This window comes from Rhinopithecus bieti, unplaced genomic scaffold (genome assembly GCF_001698545.2).
Source record: "Rhinopithecus bieti isolate Rb0 unplaced genomic scaffold, ASM169854v2 scaffold_14232, whole genome shotgun sequence".
Taxonomy (NCBI): domain Eukaryota; kingdom Metazoa; phylum Chordata; class Mammalia; order Primates; family Cercopithecidae; genus Rhinopithecus; species Rhinopithecus bieti.
In genome coordinates, this window is record NW_016807906.1 from 302,080 (window position 1) to 320,300 (window position 18,221).

Here is an 18,221-nt window from a genome sequence, read left to right on the forward strand (position 1 = left end):
CCGGCTAAAATATTTTCTACTCTAAGTTAACTGTACTATTTTTATTTTTTGAAACCATTATCATTAAACCTGGCAGAACTTAGCAACGTAAGAGAAAAAAAAATTTTTTGGGAAACTCCAGCATATTTAACAATAATGAATAATCTTTCAAAAGTCTAAGAAACTGTTTTTAGGCACAAATGAATTACCTCTAGTTGCCTGTGGTGCATTGTTGAAGAGGTCAGGTAACAATACTTCTTTGTAATGTAGTGCCACAGGCTCTATATGAAATCCAGTCACATAAATTCAGAACAAATGTAAGAACTGATTTGGAAACAACTGAGAAAATTTGACAAAGCAGTCTTTTTCTCTTTTAATTTTCCCTTCCTTTACTATGTTCTTATGTATGGTATAATCAAAGAGTTAAAGCAATTTTTACCGATATGTATGATGTGTTCAACATTTCACAGTGAGCAAAACTCTTATTTGGCTGCTGAAAATAGAATACAATGTTATTTTAAAAATATTTCTGTAATATGATATGTGACAGCCAAAACATCATTATGCAAGGTATCTCCTCAGCCCCACTACATTCTGCAAATCGCTACTGTTTGGGCACTGTTTCAATTTGCATGCTTCCTCTGTGAGTTTCTTGAGCTGTCCTTATATGCACATTTCATATGCCCAACCATACTACAATCTTGTAGCAGCAGGGCCATCTTGTGTTTGTATTCTACCTATTCCTAGGTTCTAGTGTGGCAACACACACACACACACACACACACACACACACACACACACATACACACTGTGAGTTTTCAAGAAATATTAGGAAGAAATGGATTTGTTGATTTGTCTCAAAGAGGAAGAATATTTGGCATTAAGGCTTTCACTGTAGCTGCCCTGTTTTACAAAGTGAAAGGTGCTTGGGAATACTATTCAAATTAGGGTTGATATTGAATTAGTTTGTTCTCACTTGACTGGATAATTTATGAAGAAAAGAGGTTTGATTGGCTAACAGTTCTGCAGACTGTACAGGAATTGTGATGCTGGCATCTGCTCAGCTTTTGGGGAGGCCTCAGGAAGCTTATAATCAAGGCAGAAGGTGAAGGGGGAGCAGGCACATCTCATGCCAGAGCAGGAGCAAGCAAGCGAGGAATAAGATGCCACACACTTTAAAACAACTGGATCTCAGGAGAACTCACTCATTATTGTGAAGACAGTACCAAGGGGGACAGTGCTAAACTATTCATGAGAAATCTGCCCCCATGATCCAACTACTTTCCACCAGGCTCCACCTCCAAAACTGGGGATTACATTTTGGCATGAGATTTTGGTGGAGACAACATCCAAACTGTATCATTACCATTCATGCTAGCGTTCTTGATCAATCAGTGACACATAGGATGGAAGTGGTAGTCACTGTTAAAAGATCCGCAACAAGGAAAACATGTGAAAGAAATCCTTTGATGAGTGAGAGGGCTGCCTGTTTCCCATTCCAGGAGCTCATGGTTCTAATTCCTCAGCTTGCCAATAAATCTGGATTGCAACTGGTAATATATTAAAGAGTTCCAGTGGCTCAAAAAGAAAACAGACTCCTAAACATGAATCATTATTTAGTCCCTTCATTAAGACTGCAATCACAGATATCAATAATGTTTCATTCAGTTGTGTAGTACACAGTAATCGAGATCTGACGTTGATCAGTACTTAGGTTGATCAGGACTTAGGAATCGCACCACTCATGAAACTAGGGAGCCTGTTTAACCATTTCACCTATAAGGAGGAACTGTGAAAATAAATTTCCTCGGGTTGATGTTTCTACAGATTTTGCAGGCTTAGTCACAGGATGCACAGGTGCGGGAAGTTTCTTCTGAAAAGGATGGGGTTGTGGAAGCAGCAACCCATGGGGAGTGAGGCGGCCTTCTAATCCCACTGTGCCTTGACCAATTGTGAGGCCAATCAAATTGCTTCCCCCTTCTATGCCTCACTCTGCTTTGAGACCTATTTTGTTACTTACTGGGGATTTTACCTAGCACTTAACATCATGGCATTTCGCTCAGTCCAATGCTTCAGCCACAGTTATCCACATCTGGTTCTGATGCACACCTTGCATTTTACTTTTCACATGCCTTACTGTCTTTGCCTGGAATGCTCTTCCATCACATGTCCACCTCTGTGGCTGACACAGACTGTTGCCTGACCAGTAGTTCTTCCCACCATTGTCTCTCTGCTGTCTTTTCACTAGAGAAGCTAGAATAGCTGTATCCTAATTTTCCAGCCTGTTGTTTACCTAGTGATAGAAATGTAATGAAGTTTTGGTCAGGGAGACAAAAGCAGAGTCCTCCTGGAAAGCTTTACCCTTTCCTGGCTGATTGCCCTTCTTCTTCCTGACTAAATAAGGATATATCTGGAGCTTCAAAAGCTGTTTGCAACCATCAGGCGTAAGCATGACAGGAACACTGAGACTCACACACACCTTGACGTTTTCTAGCTTTTAAATAAGCTCTGGCAGCTACATACCTCTAGACTTTTTCTATGTGAGAAGAATAAGCCCCCAACTTACTTAAGCCTGTGTAAGGGCTTCCTATGACTTCTGGTCAAAAGCATTCCTAATTTTAAGTTCGCACTTAGGAGACCAGCTCCTCTCTACGGCCTTTCCTTTGTACTTCACTGATAAACTTCTTTGGGAGCTTGTAATTTTTTACCCTTAATAGGGGGCTCATTTTGATCTGCAGCTCTTTGCACAATGCTTAGTGTATAACACATTAATAAAAACTCAAATATCTGATGAAGAATTAGGGAGTTCTGACACTACATCTGATATACATTTGGGCATCACTTTAGCCTCTTCTTAAGTTTTACAATAACATATTTCTTAATTTGTAAGAGGGATACCTCTGAATACAATTTTCTCTTGCATTTCAACAATGAATATTTATTAGGTTGGTGCAAAAGGAACTGAGGTTTTTGCATTGTTGGAATTTACTGTTTGATACTGGAATACATTCTTGAATAAATGTGGTTATGTTATACATCATTTTAATGGGCAATTCTGTTTTTTTTTTTTTTTTTTGCTAATGACTTGCTGTTTATGTTTATTTTAGACTATGGAAATGATGTCAGACAAAAAGCACATTTGAGCAATTTTCTTATTTGAGCTCAAAATGGGTCAAAAAGCAGCGGAGACAACTTGTGACAATGCATTTGGCCTAGGAACTGCTAACGAACGTACAGTGCTGTGGTGGTTCAAGGAGTTCTGCAAAGGAGATGAGAGCCTTGAAAATGAGGAGCCTAGTGGCCGGCCATTGGAAGTCATCACCAATCAATTGAGAGCAATCATGGAAACTCAGCCCCTTACAGCTACCCAATAAGTTGCCAAAGAACTCAATGTTGACCATTTGATGGTCATTCAATTTGAAGCAAATTGCAAAGGTGAAAAACTTCGATAAGTGGGTGCCTCATGACTGAGCAAAAAAAGAAAAAAAATTGTCATTATGAAGTGTTGTCTTCTCTTATTCCATGCAACAGGGAACCATTTCTTGATCAGATTGTGATGTGTGATGAAAAGTGGATTTTATACGACAGCGGGTGACGGCCAGCTTAGCGGCTGGACCGAGAAGCTCCAAAGCACTTCCCAAAGCCAAACTTGCACCGAAAAAAGATCATGCTCACTGTCTGGTGGTGTGCTCCACCACAGCTTTCCGAATCCCGGCAAAACTGTTTCATCTGAGAAATATGCTCAGCAAATCCGGGAGACGCACTGAGAACGGCAATGCCTGCAGCCGGCACTGCTCAACAGAAATGGCCCAATTGTCTCCATAACGACCCTCAGCTGCTTGTCGCAAAACCAACGCTTCACAAGTTGAACGAACTGGCCTCATCCACCATATTAATCTGACTTCTCGCTAACCAACTTCCACTTCTTCAAGCATCTCGACAACTTTTTGCAGGGAAAATGCTTCCTTGACTAGCAGGATGAAGAAAATGCTTTCCAAGGGTTTGTAGAATCCCGAAGCATGGATTTTTATGCCACAGGAATAAACTTATTTCTTGTTGGCAAAAACGTGTTGATTGTAATAGTTCCTATTTTGATTAATAAAGATACAGTTGAGCCTAGTTATAACAATTTAAAATTTATGGTCAAAAACCAGAATTACTTTTGCACCAACTTGCTACATAGGTACTGCGCTAAGCACTAGGAACAGTGATAAGACAGAATTTCTGCTAACTGTGTATGTGTGATATGTGCCCTAATAAAGGTAAGAACAGGTGCTTCCTCAACATCTGCTTATCTCCTGCTTTACCCAGAAACTGGCTGTCAGGCTTGGCACATAAACTCAACTTTCCACCCTCTCATACTCCAACTTACCCTCTTCTCCTTCATTCCACTCATGTAAAACGAAATACCGTCCAGTTGTGCTCTCAGGTGCCACTTTTCACCTCTCATAGGGTCCTGCTCTAGCCGTCATCTGCTTTCATGCTTCATTAACCAGAATTCCGGTGGGAGGTAGAGGGGGTATCTATACTCATGGGAGCAATTTACTCACTTCTGATTCATGTGTCAACCCCCACAATCTGGGTTCTGCCATAACCCCTTGACTAACAATGCTGCTCTGGTAATGGTACCAGAGGTCTCTACATTGCCCCCTTTATGAACTGGATATGCTTAGACAAGCTACACTGCTGGCCACAGCTACCTTCCCCAAACATATGACTATCTTGACTTCTGCACCACTACTCTTTACTTGGGATCCTCCCATTTCTTAAACCCTACAGTAGTTAGCCAAGAGACCAGGTGGGGGTCCCTGAGACCTTGCAGGGATCCACCAGGAAAACCATTTTCATAGTTATCAGGAAGACATTGCATTCTTTTATGAGCATATAGGGGAAGTTACTAGATACTAAGTGACACATGATATAGCAACAAATTGTAGGTAGCAACAAATATAAGCACCCAGTTGTCTTCTATTAAGCCAAACATGAAAGAGACGTGCACAGGTGTCAAACTATCAATCTGCTAATTTAGGGGGAGGAAAAATGGTTATTCTTCATAAAAGCATTATTTAAGATAATGGATTTCGTCATTTTAAAATAGGTGTTTTTAAAAGCTTTTTTTTTTTTTCTAATATGATAAATATGTCCCACATATACGAAAGCTTTTTGGGGTCCTCAGTAATATTTAAGAATGTAAAAGATCTAATACCAGTTAAGTTGAAGAACCACATTCTTAAACTTTGTCTTCTTGGCTCTTCTTCAGCCAACTCCTTCAATTTTGATGTTCCCTAGAATAGCATCTGTAGCCACTAATTTTCTCACCTTAAACTAGGATTTCTCAATCTTGGTATGACCAACCCTTTGGGCCAGCTAATTCTTTGTCAATGGGGGCTGTCCCCTGTGCATCCCTGGCCTCAGACACCGTCCCCCGTGCATCCCTGGCCTCAGACGCTGTCCCCTGTGCATCCCTGGCCTCAGACGCCTAGCATCCCCTTTCCAAGTTGTGGCAACCAAAAATGTCTTCAGATATTGTCAAATAAAATCACCCCAGGATGAGAACTACTAACCTAAATAGTATTCCTAGATAATTCATCTAATATCTAGGTTTTAATTTGACTTATGATAATTCCACTTATCAAGTACCTATTCTGTACCAGGGACTTGATGTGCATTAACTCACAAGAGTGGTGCTGACTACAGCCCCCATTAACAAAGAATTAGTTGGCCCAAAAGGTTGGTCATGCCAAGATTGAGAAATCCTAGTTTAAGGTGAGAAAATTAGTGGCTACAGATGCTATTCTAGGGAACATCAAAATTGAAGGAGTTGGCTGAAGAAGAGCCAAGAAGACAAAGTTTAAGAATGTGGTTCTTGGCCAGGCGTGGTGGCTCACATCTGTAATCCTAGCACTTCGGGAGGCTGACGTGGGCAGATCACCTTAGGTCAGGAGTTCAAGACCAACCTGGCCAACACGGTGAAACCCCGTCTCTACTAAAAATACAAAAATTAGCCAGGCACAGTGGCAGGTGCCTGTATCCCTGCTACTCGGGAGGCTGAGGCAGGAGAATCGCTTGAACTCGGGAAGTGGAGGTTGCAGTGAGCCAAGATCATGCCATTGCACTCCAGCCTGGGCAACAAGGGCAAGATTTCAACTGGAAAAAAAAAAATGTGGTTCTTAAACTTACTGGTCTCAGGACCTTTTCACACTGTGTGAGATGGATCAATTATGACTCTCATTTTATGAAAAAACTACAGAACAGAGAATGATGTGACTTGCTCGGGGTCACACAGAGTTGCTGTTGCTGACTACTGCAGTGCTGACCACTCCTCTGAGCCTGAGAGCCCTGTGACTAACTACCACTGCTGGGCATCCCAGGGGAAATTCACACCCAGGATACCCTAAAAATGAACTAAAAAACCCTTTCTCCACAAGACCAGCTAGTTCTGCATTACCTATGTCAGTTAAATGTGCAAGTTTAAATTCACCCTCTCTGTGCTTTAGCTTCACCAGAAACCTGGATGCCATTCTAAATTTTGCTTGGCTTCTCTTCTTCCTTAGTCCTCAATCCAATCATTCGAGTTCTAACAATTTTCCCTTGTAATGATTTCTCAAATACAACATTTTTCTCTATCTTCCACTATTCCGGTCCTTACTAGCGTCCTAATCTCTACTCTGCACTGCTGTAATCAACTCCCATTTGATGTTCTCGGCCCCTCAAAATCATCTTCTACAATGCTGCCAGAGTGATCTATCAAAAAATGCAAACGTGGTCACATCATGTTAGTGGCTGCCTGTGAGCTAAGGGTAAAATCCAGGGTCCTCAGCACAGTCCCCAGACCCTCAAATCAGTGGCCCTCTCCAACCTCAGTGCCTTCTTGTCACCCCCTGTATCATACTTCTCTCTCTGGCAGTGCTGTGCTGTTTGCCTGCCTGAGCACACCACGCTGCTTCATGCCTTTGATTCAGCGTAACCCCTTGGGAGGCCTTCTAGATTCTACACCCTGTGCATTCTTCTGTCACAGCACTTAACCCAGTCTGTGGTAACTATCTCTGTACCTGTGTCCCACATAGGCCTGTAACACCATTGATAACAGGTGCCTAGCTTAACTCAAAAATCTCAACTTTCTCTCTCCAGGGCCTGGTATAGCAGGGGTCCCCAACCCCGGGGCCATAGACCTGTCAGTACTGGTCTGTGGCCTATTAAGAACCAGGCCACACAGCAATTGAGTGGTAGGTAAGTGCGCATCATGGCCTGAGCTCCATCTCCTGTCATATCAGCTGTGGCATTAGATTCTCGTAGGTGCACCTATTGTGAATTGTGCATGCAAGCGATGTAGGTTGCATGCTCCTTATGAGAATCTAATGTCTAATGATCTGAGGTGGAACAGTTTTATCTTGAAACCCTCCCTTGACCCGGTCCATGGAAAAGTCATCTTCCATGAAACTGGTTCCTGGTGCCAAGAAGGTTGGGGACTGCTATGGTATAGCACTAGGCAAAGTATGCTTCAGAGAAGTTTTGTAGAAGCACTGAGGTAAAAGAACGACACACAGCAATGAGACCTGTTTGGGTGGCGGGAGGGATGGGAGTGGAGGCTGTGGGATGAAGAGAGTTGGGAAAACTTTCGTTCAGAGAAGGTCACAATTGAGCTGAATCTTGAAGGAAGAGGAGGCACTTTATCTAGACAGGATAAAGGTCCTGCTGGATATAACAGCACTTGCAAAGGCCTGGAGGCCCAAGAGGACGTGGCACATTTAGGAAACTGCAACAGATGATGACAGTGGACAGGATGCACACGTGGGACCTGGGCTGAGACTGGAGGAGCAGACAGGGCTCCTGCTATCAAAAAGTGGCCTATATTATAGGTCTTGCAAGAGAGTTCCAAAGTATTTATCTCACTACTCCAATTACTTTAGGCACCACAATTCGCAGGTCATTAAAACATGTTTACTAGTCTACTTTTGATTACTTATTCAGCACTACCTGTGTTAGTTTTGATAGGTAACTTAACCTCCCTGTGCCTCAGCTGCCTTACAGGGTAATAAAAATAGTACCTACCTCACAAGATTATTGTCAAAACAAATATGTTAATAGACGTGAAGAACATAAGATAGCAGTAGTACACAGAATTGAGAGTGGATGTTGTGTTGCCACTGATTTGCCATTAGTGACAAACACCTGCTGAGATTAGAAAGGAGGAAGGGACTGTGCTTGAAATTCACAAGACACAGCCTTAATGTAAAAGAAAGGCATAATTTATAACAAGTAAGTTTATCTAGGGAGGTAATAGTAGCAGGAATCTAGGTTTTTAGGTCCATGATCTCAGGCAACAGTATAAAATGATTACCAGACTCCTTTGGATAATATATTTATATTTGGATAATAAATTCAGCTTAAAAGTATATGCTTATAAAGTATAATTTGACCAATTATTTTCTGAACGCATATGACCTTACAGTTGCCCACACTGAAACCCATTTTCAATTTTCTGCCTTTCAGGTCCAGCCTTGAATGATTTCCTTAACTCTGAAAGATTTTCCTGTTGAGTTTCGTGATTTTCCTCTTCAGCTGGCAATTACTCATTTGAAAACACTTGGGCCTCATTTGCTCATAAATCATTTCCAAACAATTTCAGAAACGGAAGGGTCCTTAGAGATTGTCTAGTCCAACAGTCTATTCCATAAACAAGAAAACTGAAATAGAGATTGAGTAACTCGTCCAAGTTACAGTCTTCGAGGACTCCACCTTGACTTTCCTACGTGCTCTCACATAAGACTCTCCCTGCCAGTGTGAACTGCCTACTGATTCCAAGTCCTTGTGTATCCTGAGTAGGCTTTATGACAAACTATCTTACTCCAGACTATGGTGAAATCAAATGGTTTCCATTTATTTAACTTGCATATTTCATGTGTTTCCTCAACAGAGGTTAAGTACTTGGTGCTAGATGTTCGGTTAATTCTTGCTAAAATTCCACCAGTATGCCTATTATTACATTCTTTATCCTCCAAAGTCAAAGTCATTAAGTAAAATCAATCTCTCCCATGAAATTTAACCAGTTAACTGGGTGGATACAACCTCAGTGGCATGACCCAGATGGTGTTTTCAAATTTGCAGGGTGAGTATATTTTCCAGGCGGGTTTCTAAAATTAGAGAATTATTGCTTAAGAGGCTTAGTGTTCCTGTCCTCTGACAGAGGTTGTACTGGGCAGACCCATCTCAGGGCCTGCCAGCTCACACACCTGGTGGAGGGGGGCCTACCTAACCAGATGTGTTCCAAGGGTAGGCTCTGCTCTTTTGACATCCAATCCAGTCTGGCCAGTCACCTAAGGGAGGCTTGGGGTAAAGAGATGAGTTGATCCAGATTCTTTCTCAGGGAAATACGGCTCAAACTCAGAGAGGAGCAGGTAGTTAGTAAAAACAAAACAAAACAAAAAACAAACTTAAAAAAAATGCAGAGAGAGAATCCCTAAGAAAATGATGGGTCACAACCAGCAACACTGTGAAAGCAGAGGCTCTGAATTACAAAAAACATACAAAGAGTAACAATAAAAGACTCAGAGGCAAATAGGGAAGTGGGGAGGCGTGGGGGAAAAGTGAATGTGTTATATTAAAGATGTAAGAGTTTAGGCCCTCAGTATTCTGCTGTCAAGGTCCAGTAACCGGGATCTCTGTCCGGTGAGCCAGGATAAACAGGTTTCAGCTCCAAAGCTTGAGACGCTTTTTCCTTTACCGCTACGCGTTTCCACCGTACCCTAAATAGAATAGATTTGATTCTTGCAACCAAAAGACCTCATTACGACACCTAGGAAATTTTAGGGAGGTGTTAGAGTGTGCCTTCAGCTTTGTCGCTGTGTGCAACTCACTGGCCACTTCCACTCTCAACTCTTCCAGCTCAAGGGAAGTTTTTACATATGCAACACATTGGCCTTAACTTCACCAATGGCTGATTTCCATCCTTTTTTTCTCTTCTGCAGAAACATAACACTAATCATGCTCCTAGAACGGCTACCAAGATAGTCTTCAGGGGAAAAACGTCACAGGACATGAACGTCTGCCCTGATAGAAACAAGGGCTCCTCCCCGAGGTCTCAGAGGCCACACCTGTAGGTAAGAGCACGCTTTTCGATGGCGGAGCCCGGTCCTTGCCTCGCGGACGCCGGCGCAGGACAGTGGCTCCCAGCTCCCGGGGACATTCCGCGGCAACCCGCATCCCCGGTTCCCGGCCCCTGACCCCCGGTCCCCGGTGCCCGCTGGGTCACCTGTAATTGTAGGAGCTGAAACGCTTGCTCTCTCTCAGCATCGCCCGGTACAGATCTAACACTTGTGCGCGACTGGAGGCTGCCATTTTGAAAAGAAAAAAAATTAACGGGTCCTCTTCGCCGAGGTCCCAAGTACGACCCAACCTCGGAACTCCAGCCTGTGCAGAAACCACGCACGAAATAAAATGCAGCGGCTCGACCTTGCCAGCGGGCCGGTCCTAAGCCTAAGCGGGCATCCCTGAGTACCGCAGACGGCGCCGGGAGTCCCGCGCCGCTTCGGGGGCCGGCGAAGGCAGGGCTCGGGGCAGCTAAGGGGGCGGTGCAGGGAAGGAGATGCCTCCGCCCCGCCCCGCTCCCGCCTCCGCCCCCGCCGGGAGGCTCGGGATCCAGCAGCCACTCCACGCGGCGGGAGGGCGAGGAACTAAGAGGTCCGGCCGCCAGTGCATCCAGCCAAGGTCCTGGGGGACGGATATTGGAGTCCCGGGCATTCGAGGGACGTGCAGTTGCATCACGGAGAGCCTTTGCGAACCGTCCGGGGTCTTGGCGGAGACATTTGTGTTTCGGGGCGCAGCGCGCCTTTGAACCTTTAGAAGGCCGCGTTGCCCCGGTTACCGAAGGCCGCCGCGTCGACGCCCCGCCCCTGACAGCCGATGCCCCGCCCATGCTGGCTGCGGCCGCCCTCGGCGCTGCCTGAGAGACCTTGCGGGATTTCAAGGGTGACTTAACTTCGCCCGATCAGGGTCGGCAGGGTGGGGTTTCTTGGCATTCCTTGGGCCGGGGGATGCGACGTCTGGGTGTGGAGGTGATGAGACAGGGGTTCCGTGGCACTCCGGCTCTGCTCAGGGCAACCTGCGTAGGGGCCTCCGGGGCAAGGCCCGCTTTCTGTCAAAATGGCAGCGCCCGGCGTGCACGGGTATCTCTGAAGTTGGGGTTTAAGATTCTTGCCCGTGAGAGCCAACGAGCCTGTCGTGCTTCTGATTTTGAAACACCTGGGTCTGGGTTTCCCGGGCGAGCGGTGGGTGAGTGCCGACCTCGTTGCAGCCTGGGGTACGACGTGGGCGGTTCGTGTGGTTAGGGGGTTACATTGGCCATGGATTTTTTCCTCCTTCCGGATGTGTTTGCTTTTGAGTGAAGAGTCCCGGTGGTTTTGTAATCTAATAAATGCGTACAATGCAGCTTGGGCTGTAGACTTTGGAGAATAATTAGAGCCCATTAGGGCTTTAGGCGTTCTCCAAGAAGCGGAGCAAGTTTTCAACCATGGCTTTCTTCAGAAGACTTCAACTTTTTAAAATCATTTTATGAAAGTGGTGGATAAAGTTGCTTGTTCTGATCTTTGAGCATGGGACTGGACGCTGGAAGCTTCAGCCAGTTCTAGTTACTGTGTTTGCAAAGCACTTTTCTTGTTTTTGGAATCTTGCTTTATGTAATCAACCTTAGGAAGAACCACGCCTTTCCGCACTCGAGCACAGCGAGGAGTATCTTATGCGTAAAAACAAAACAACTTTGCATTAAAATCCATCTTTCTCCCAACCACTTGGTCACGGTTGTGTTCTCATCTGCTTTAGTGTATTTGGTCTTAAAACGATAAACCTGCTGTATATCTAAGCAACTTGATATTTTCAGGAACTTTTTAATTTTTTCCCATTTATTTATTTATTTATTTATTTTTTGAGATGGAGTCACTCTCCGTCGCCCAGGCTGGAGTGCAGTGGCAGGATCTCGGACTCACTGAAACCTCCGCGTCCCGGGTTCAAACTATTCTCCTGCCTCAGCCTCCCGAATAGCTGGGATTACAGGCGCGCGCTACCTTGCCGAGCTAATTTTTGTATTTTTAGTAGATATGGGGTTTCACCATGTTGGTCAGGCTGGTCTCGAACTCCTGACCTTGTGATTCGCCTGCTTCAACCTCCCAAAGTGCTGGGATTACAGGCGTGAGCCACCACGCCTAGCCTCTATTTTCAGGAACTTTAAAGGCAGGAAACACTTCTCTGACCTTACCATTCTTTAGTGTACTTGCAACCTGGTGTCTTTGCATCCAGATATTCTTATTAATCCTGATGCAGTGACATTTTTTAAAAGGCACTGAAGAGAAAATACTTTTATTAAGATACCTTTAGGTCTCCTCCCTGACTTCTTGACAATCTCATGTCTGTGATTTTGTTTTTGTTTTTTTGTTTTTTTTTTCAACGGGATAGCAAAACTTCTATTACTTCCTGGTTGGTCAGGTCATTGAGCAAATCTAGCCTCGAGTTTATTGAAAAGACTTTTTTGAGTTTTCCCTTTGGTATTTCTTAAAGGATCCAAGACCAAGGCAATTGCACATTGTTACAGAGTAAGATTCAGAGCTGATTTCTCTTGATACACTGTTGTGTGCTGGTGATATGAAATGATATGCGGCACCTCAAAGCTGCAACATTAATGCAAGTTGCTGATAGAGAATGCTATCAGAGTGAAAAGGAAAAACTTGAAGATTATTTTGGCTTGTTTAAAAATAGCAAGGATTACATTATATTTTGCTTTTGAGAGTAAAGTTGGAATAATTACTATATACAATTGTTTCTACCTAATTATCAAGGAATTTAATCATTAATGTATATGGTATATCTAAATGACTCAACTTTGTTGTAATCACATAAAACTTTTCCAAATAAATATGTATAGTTTAAATAGTTTGGGTAGCTTAGTCCTCCGTTAGTATGAGCAATGGTTGCAGTTAGGAAAGTGATAGCTTCTCAGTTAATTCTGAGCCAAGTCTTCACAAAAATACCTCATTATTTTATTTAAAATGGTTTACCAATGTGTTGGACATCATTGCTTGGAGAAACTAAAAGAAAATAATCATTCCGAAGCTACATCTCACTTTTGCACATCTTCACTGCGGAGATTACGTAAAAACAAACAAACAAACAAACCTCTATTTGAGATTGTAAGTAGAATTGGGCCAGAAGCTGAAGAATGGACCTTACACATATATCCTTTAATATGCATTCTATTCTGGGTTGAAATTTTTCTTAGCGAATATCTGTAAAGTAGGAGGTACCATTTAGGCATCAAAACATAAAAATTTCTTTAGTATTCGTTTATCGAAAGTCACCGACTACCTGTAGTTCTTTATGTAAGATCATTTATTACCTTCTATTAAAATTAGGGTTATCAATGACCACTTAATGCTTTGTGAAGAGAAATTTCTCTAATCATAATAAACAGTGTCACAACAATTTGCTGTCCTTAAGCTTAAATATCAAAATGATGTATAAAGTAAAATTTGTATAGTAGTAGTAATTTATGATATTATTTAGAAATTATTCAGCTGGATATGGTGGCTCACACCTGTAATCCCAGCACTTTAGGAGGCTGAGGTAAATGGATTACTTGAGCCCAGGAGTTTGAGACCAGCCTGGGCAACATGGCAAAACCCCATCTATACAAAAAATACATCATAGCGAAACCTCATCTCTACACAAAAAATACAAAAATTAGCTGGGTGCGGTGGCATGTGCCTGTAGTCCCAGCTACTTGGGAGGCTGAGGTGGGAGGATTGCTTGAGCCCTGGAGGTTGAGGCTGCATTGTGCCATGATCACACTACTGCACTGTAGCCTGGGCAATAGAGTGAGACCCTGTCTACCAAAAAAAAAAAAAAAAAAAGAAATTATTCTACACCACACATGAATCCAAGTATTATACATTGATCTTCATTTTAATAGAACATGAAGGGGAAAGACCTTAGATATCAACTCATTCGTTTGTACAGATGAACAAACTGAAGCCTTTTTCCTCATTCATTCATTCCTTCAGCATTTATTGAACACTTCCTGAGTACTATAGATTATGGTTTTTCTTTTCTTTCTTTTTTTTTTTTTGAGAGAGTGTCACTCTTGTTGCTCAGGCTACAGTGCAATAGTGCAATCTTGGCCAGCTAATTTTTTGTATTTTCAGTAGAGATGGAGTTTCACCATGTTGTCCAGGCTTGTCTTGAACCCCTGACCTCAGGTGATCCACCTGCCGGGGCCTCCCAAAGTGTGGGGATTACAGGCGCAAGCCACCGCGCCCAGCCCATGAGTACCATATGTTATATAAGACGATATAGTTACAGTGATGAGAGCCTCCCCACCCCTAAGAAACTTGTATGTGACTAGATACGCCAAACAATAATTTATTTTATAGAGACAGGGCCTCGCTCTGTTTACTAAGCTGGAGTGCAGTGGTGCGATCGTATCTCGTTGTAACTTCAAACTCCCGTGCTGAAGTGATTTTCCTCTCTCAGCTTCCTGAGTAGCTAGGCCTATAGGCTCATGCCACCATGCCTGACAAATTTTTAAGTTTTTTTTTTTTTGGTAGAGATGAGATTTTACTATGATGTCCAGGGTGGTCTCAAACTCCTCAGTGCCTCTCCTGTCTTGGCCTCCCAAAGAGCTCAGATGATAGTTGTGAGTCATGGCACTTGGCCAATAATTTATTTTTGACAGTTGCTGTGATATGAGTAATATTAGCAAACACTAAAGGAATACGGAAGAGGAATATTGAGCCAGGACTTTCACCTAAGGGAAGACTTTCCATCGTAGAAGGTGTTTCCAGAATGAGAAGGAAGAGCCAGATGAGGAATGTGGTTGAAGCTTGCAGTGTGTATTCCGATCATGGAGGAAGAAGGGTGCTTGATCTATTTGGAGAACTCTGAGTGTTTTAGAATGCTAGGAGGTGGGAAGGGAGGGGCACTGAAGTGTTTAGCCCTGTACTACCTTTATTTTAGTGATGTTGTCTCTCTCTCTGGAATGAATTATTTTTTCCCTTTGGCATTGGCTGAGTCATATAAGTAGAACTTAACAGCTGAGCTGTTGAAATGGAGATTATTTATTTATTCGGCTACTGATAACCTTTTGTTTCAGATCATGAATTTGAATCCTATATTCCAGGGGCACTGAAATGTTATTTATTTACCTGTGCATTCAAGAGATAGCTGGCAGCCTAGCAATTCAAGTTACTGTTCTTGTGATAACTTGAGGGTGATATATAAATCAAACACTGATCCTGTTTTCCAGAACTTTATAGTTTAAATGCATTTGTATATGATTAAAATGAGGTATTAGGTTGGTGCAAAAGTAGCTGCGGTTTTGACCGTTACTTTTAATGGTCAAAACTGCAATAACTTTTCCACCATCCTGTACAAAGTGCTGCAAGGAAAGGGCTGGTGAAGCGTTGTGGGGTCTCAGTGCAGGGGAGAGGTCACTTCCTTCCCTGATGCTTGGGCCACACCTCAGACCAACAGCATGGCTAAGGCCCAGGCTTCAGAGAATTTTGTCTAATTTTTTAAAAAATTCCCTCCATGATTGGGTATAGCCAGGGCTGAGAAACATTGACCTGAAGGAATTAGGGGGCTTCATGGAGGAGGTAGTGTTTGTGTTGGGCTTGAGAGGATTTAAGTTTCTCCTGGGCCTTGAAAGGAATGGAAGGATTTAAATGTGTGAGTGTGGTTGTAAGATGGCTACTGTAGCCCTTTACCTTGAAAGGATGAAGGAGAAACCCTGATTGAGATCTAAGAAAAAACAATCATAACCTGCAGAAGGCTTTGGCCAGAGCTGTAGAGTGCATGAGGGTGAGAACAGGGAGATCCCGTGGAAAGTTAATACATCGGCTTTCGTATGTTTTAGGCACAAGATGAACTGAATACTGATAGGACTTGAGTTAATCTTTCCATGACCTGATGGAAGAGCTGTGATCTCCATTTAAGATAAGTGAAGCTGCCCAGGTGTGTTGGCTCACATCTGTAATCCCAGCATTGTGGAAGGCCAAGGCAGGAGGATCACTTGAGCTTGGGAGTTTGAGGCCAGCCTGGGAAACATAACGTGACCCCATCTCAATAAAATAAAATAAAATAAAGAAAAAAAAAATGAAGCTGAGAGTTTATTTAGCCAGCGTCAGACAACTGGAAAGTAGCTAGGGTGGGCCTTGGCCTGAGATGTGATCTGTCTAGCCATGATGCAACACTGCGTCACAGATAAAGCACCGGCTTCAGGAATTTGAAGTTTTTTGATTTTTCTTGGATAACATGGGTAAATTTTAGTCAGATTTGAATTTTAATTTAGTTGGATTCTCACTTATTTGTAAAGCTAACTGGTTTGTATTGGAAATATTATAAATATTCTGGGAATCTCAAGTGTTGATTTTGTACTAGCTTTTTAGTTATTTAAGATAAATTTACATTTTATTCTATTAACATTTCTTTGAAAAGACTTAGTGCTTTTTTAGGTTGTCTATTTATGTGTGTATGTGAGACATTTCCTCCTGGGGGACTTTCTGAGACTCGCATTTCTGTAGAAGCTCTTTTCAGATATACTTACGAAAATCTGTTCTCTGTTTTGAGAAATCTTGAAAGCTATGATATGTTGCGACCAGACACTCTAGCTTCATTGATTGGAGGCTAAGGGTTCCCGTATTTGTGGGCAGTCACAATAAAATTGACAATTTATTTTGTGTAAAGTATATCAAATGTCAGTTATTTCTAGAGGTTTTAAAAAAAAAAAAAAAAAAAAAACGCATTACTTCCTTTCATTGTAAAGGAAAGAAACCATCTTTTCATACTACAAACCCAGACCAACATGAGAATTCTTTGACAGTGTGATTTGTTGTAATCTGTTACAGATCACTTTCATTCTTTCTTTTTTGCTGCTTATGAGGGACCAGTATTTTAGGAATAATGCTTTCATATTGTCTGGATATTTTAGAATGATTTATTAATCAAACTAGCTACAGCTTATTGTAATGATAGCTATTATTTATTTAGAGTTTGTTTTCTCTCTTCTAGGAGCTTTGCCATGAAAAGAAGAGTCCAGGCCGGGCGCAGTGGCTCACGCCTGTAATCCCAGCACTTTGGGAGGCTGAGGCGGGTGGATCACGAGGTCAGGAGATCGAGACCATCCTGGCTAACACGGTGAAACCCCGTCTCTACTAAAAAAATACAAAAAAAATTAGCCAGGTGTGGTGGCGGGCGTCTGTAGTCCCAGCTACTTGAGAGGCTGAGGCAGGAGAATGGCGTGAACCTGGGAGGCGGAGCTTGCAGTGAGCCCAGTTTGCGCCACTGCACTCCAGCCTGGGAGACAGAGCGAGACTCCGTCTCAAAAAAAAAAAAAAGAATCGCCACACTGTCTTCCACAATGTTGAACTAGTTTACACTCCCACGAACAGTATAAAAGTGTTCCTATTTCTCCATGTCCTCTCCACCACTGATCACCATTCTAACTGGTGTGAGATGGTATCTCGTTGTGGTTTTGATTTGCATTTCTCTGATGGCCAGTGATGATGAGCATTTTTTCATGTGTCTATTGGCTGCATAAATGTCTTCTTTTGAGGGTATCTGTTCATATCCTTCACCCACTTTTTGATGGGGTTGATTTTTTCTTGTAAATTTGTTTAAGTTCTTTGTAGATTTTGGATATTAGCCCTTTGTCAGATGGGTAGATTGCAAAATTTTCTCCCATTCTGTAGGTTGCCTGTTCACTCTGATAGTAGTTTCTTTTGCTGTGCAGAAGCTCTTTAGTTTAGTTAGATCTCATTTGTAAATTTTGGCTTTTGTTGCCACTGCTTTTGGTGTTTTAGACATGAAGTTGCCCATGCGTATGTCCTGAATGGTATTGCCTAGGTTTTCTTCTAGGGTTTTTATGGTTTTAGGTCTAACATTTAAAAGTCTTTAATCCATCTTGAATTAATTTTTGTATAAGGTATAAGGAAGGGATCCAGTTTCAGCTTTCTACATATGGCTAGCCAGTTTTCCCTGCACCATTTATTAAATAGGGAATCCTGTCCCCATTTCTTGTTTTTGTCAGGTTTGTGAAAGATCAGATGGTTGTAGATGTGTGGTATTATTTCTGAGGGCTCTGTTCTGTACCATTGGTCTATAATCCTGTTTTGGTACCAGTACCATGCTGTTTTGGTTACTGTAGCCTTGTAGTGTAGTTTGAAGTCAGGTAGCGTGATGCCTCCAAGTTTGTTCTTTTG

At 42.6% G+C, this 18,221-nt stretch overlaps 2 protein-coding genes across 5 annotated transcripts in view; one reads left to right on the top strand and one right to left on the bottom strand.

Annotated features, from left to right (window-relative positions):
* LYRM4 (LYR motif containing 4) overlaps positions 1 to 10,545 on the bottom strand; it is a 172,909-nt gene extending 162,364 nt beyond the window's left edge. Inside the window, exon 1 of one of the 4 annotated variants that reach the window (XM_017884143.1) lies at positions 10,232 to 10,536. In XM_017884143.1, the coding sequence (XP_017739632.1) occupies positions 10,232 to 10,317 (86 nt within the window). In that variant the 5' untranslated portion in view covers positions 10,318 to 10,536. Of the gene's footprint in view, positions 1 to 10,231 lie in introns of all 4 variants that reach the window. The other 3 variants (XM_017884145.1, XM_017884144.1, XM_017884142.1) reach the window with 3 other exon arrangements.
* Positions 10,546 to 10,894: 349 nt separating this feature from the next.
* The window catches only part of LOC108537025 (phenylalanine--tRNA ligase, mitochondrial-like), a 543,711-nt gene continuing 536,384 nt past the window's right edge, over positions 10,895 to 18,221 (top strand). The window contains exon 1 of the mRNA XM_017884141.1: positions 10,895 to 10,947. The gene's annotated coding sequence lies outside the window, so the exon portion shown is untranslated. The remainder of the gene's footprint in view (positions 10,948 to 18,221) is intronic.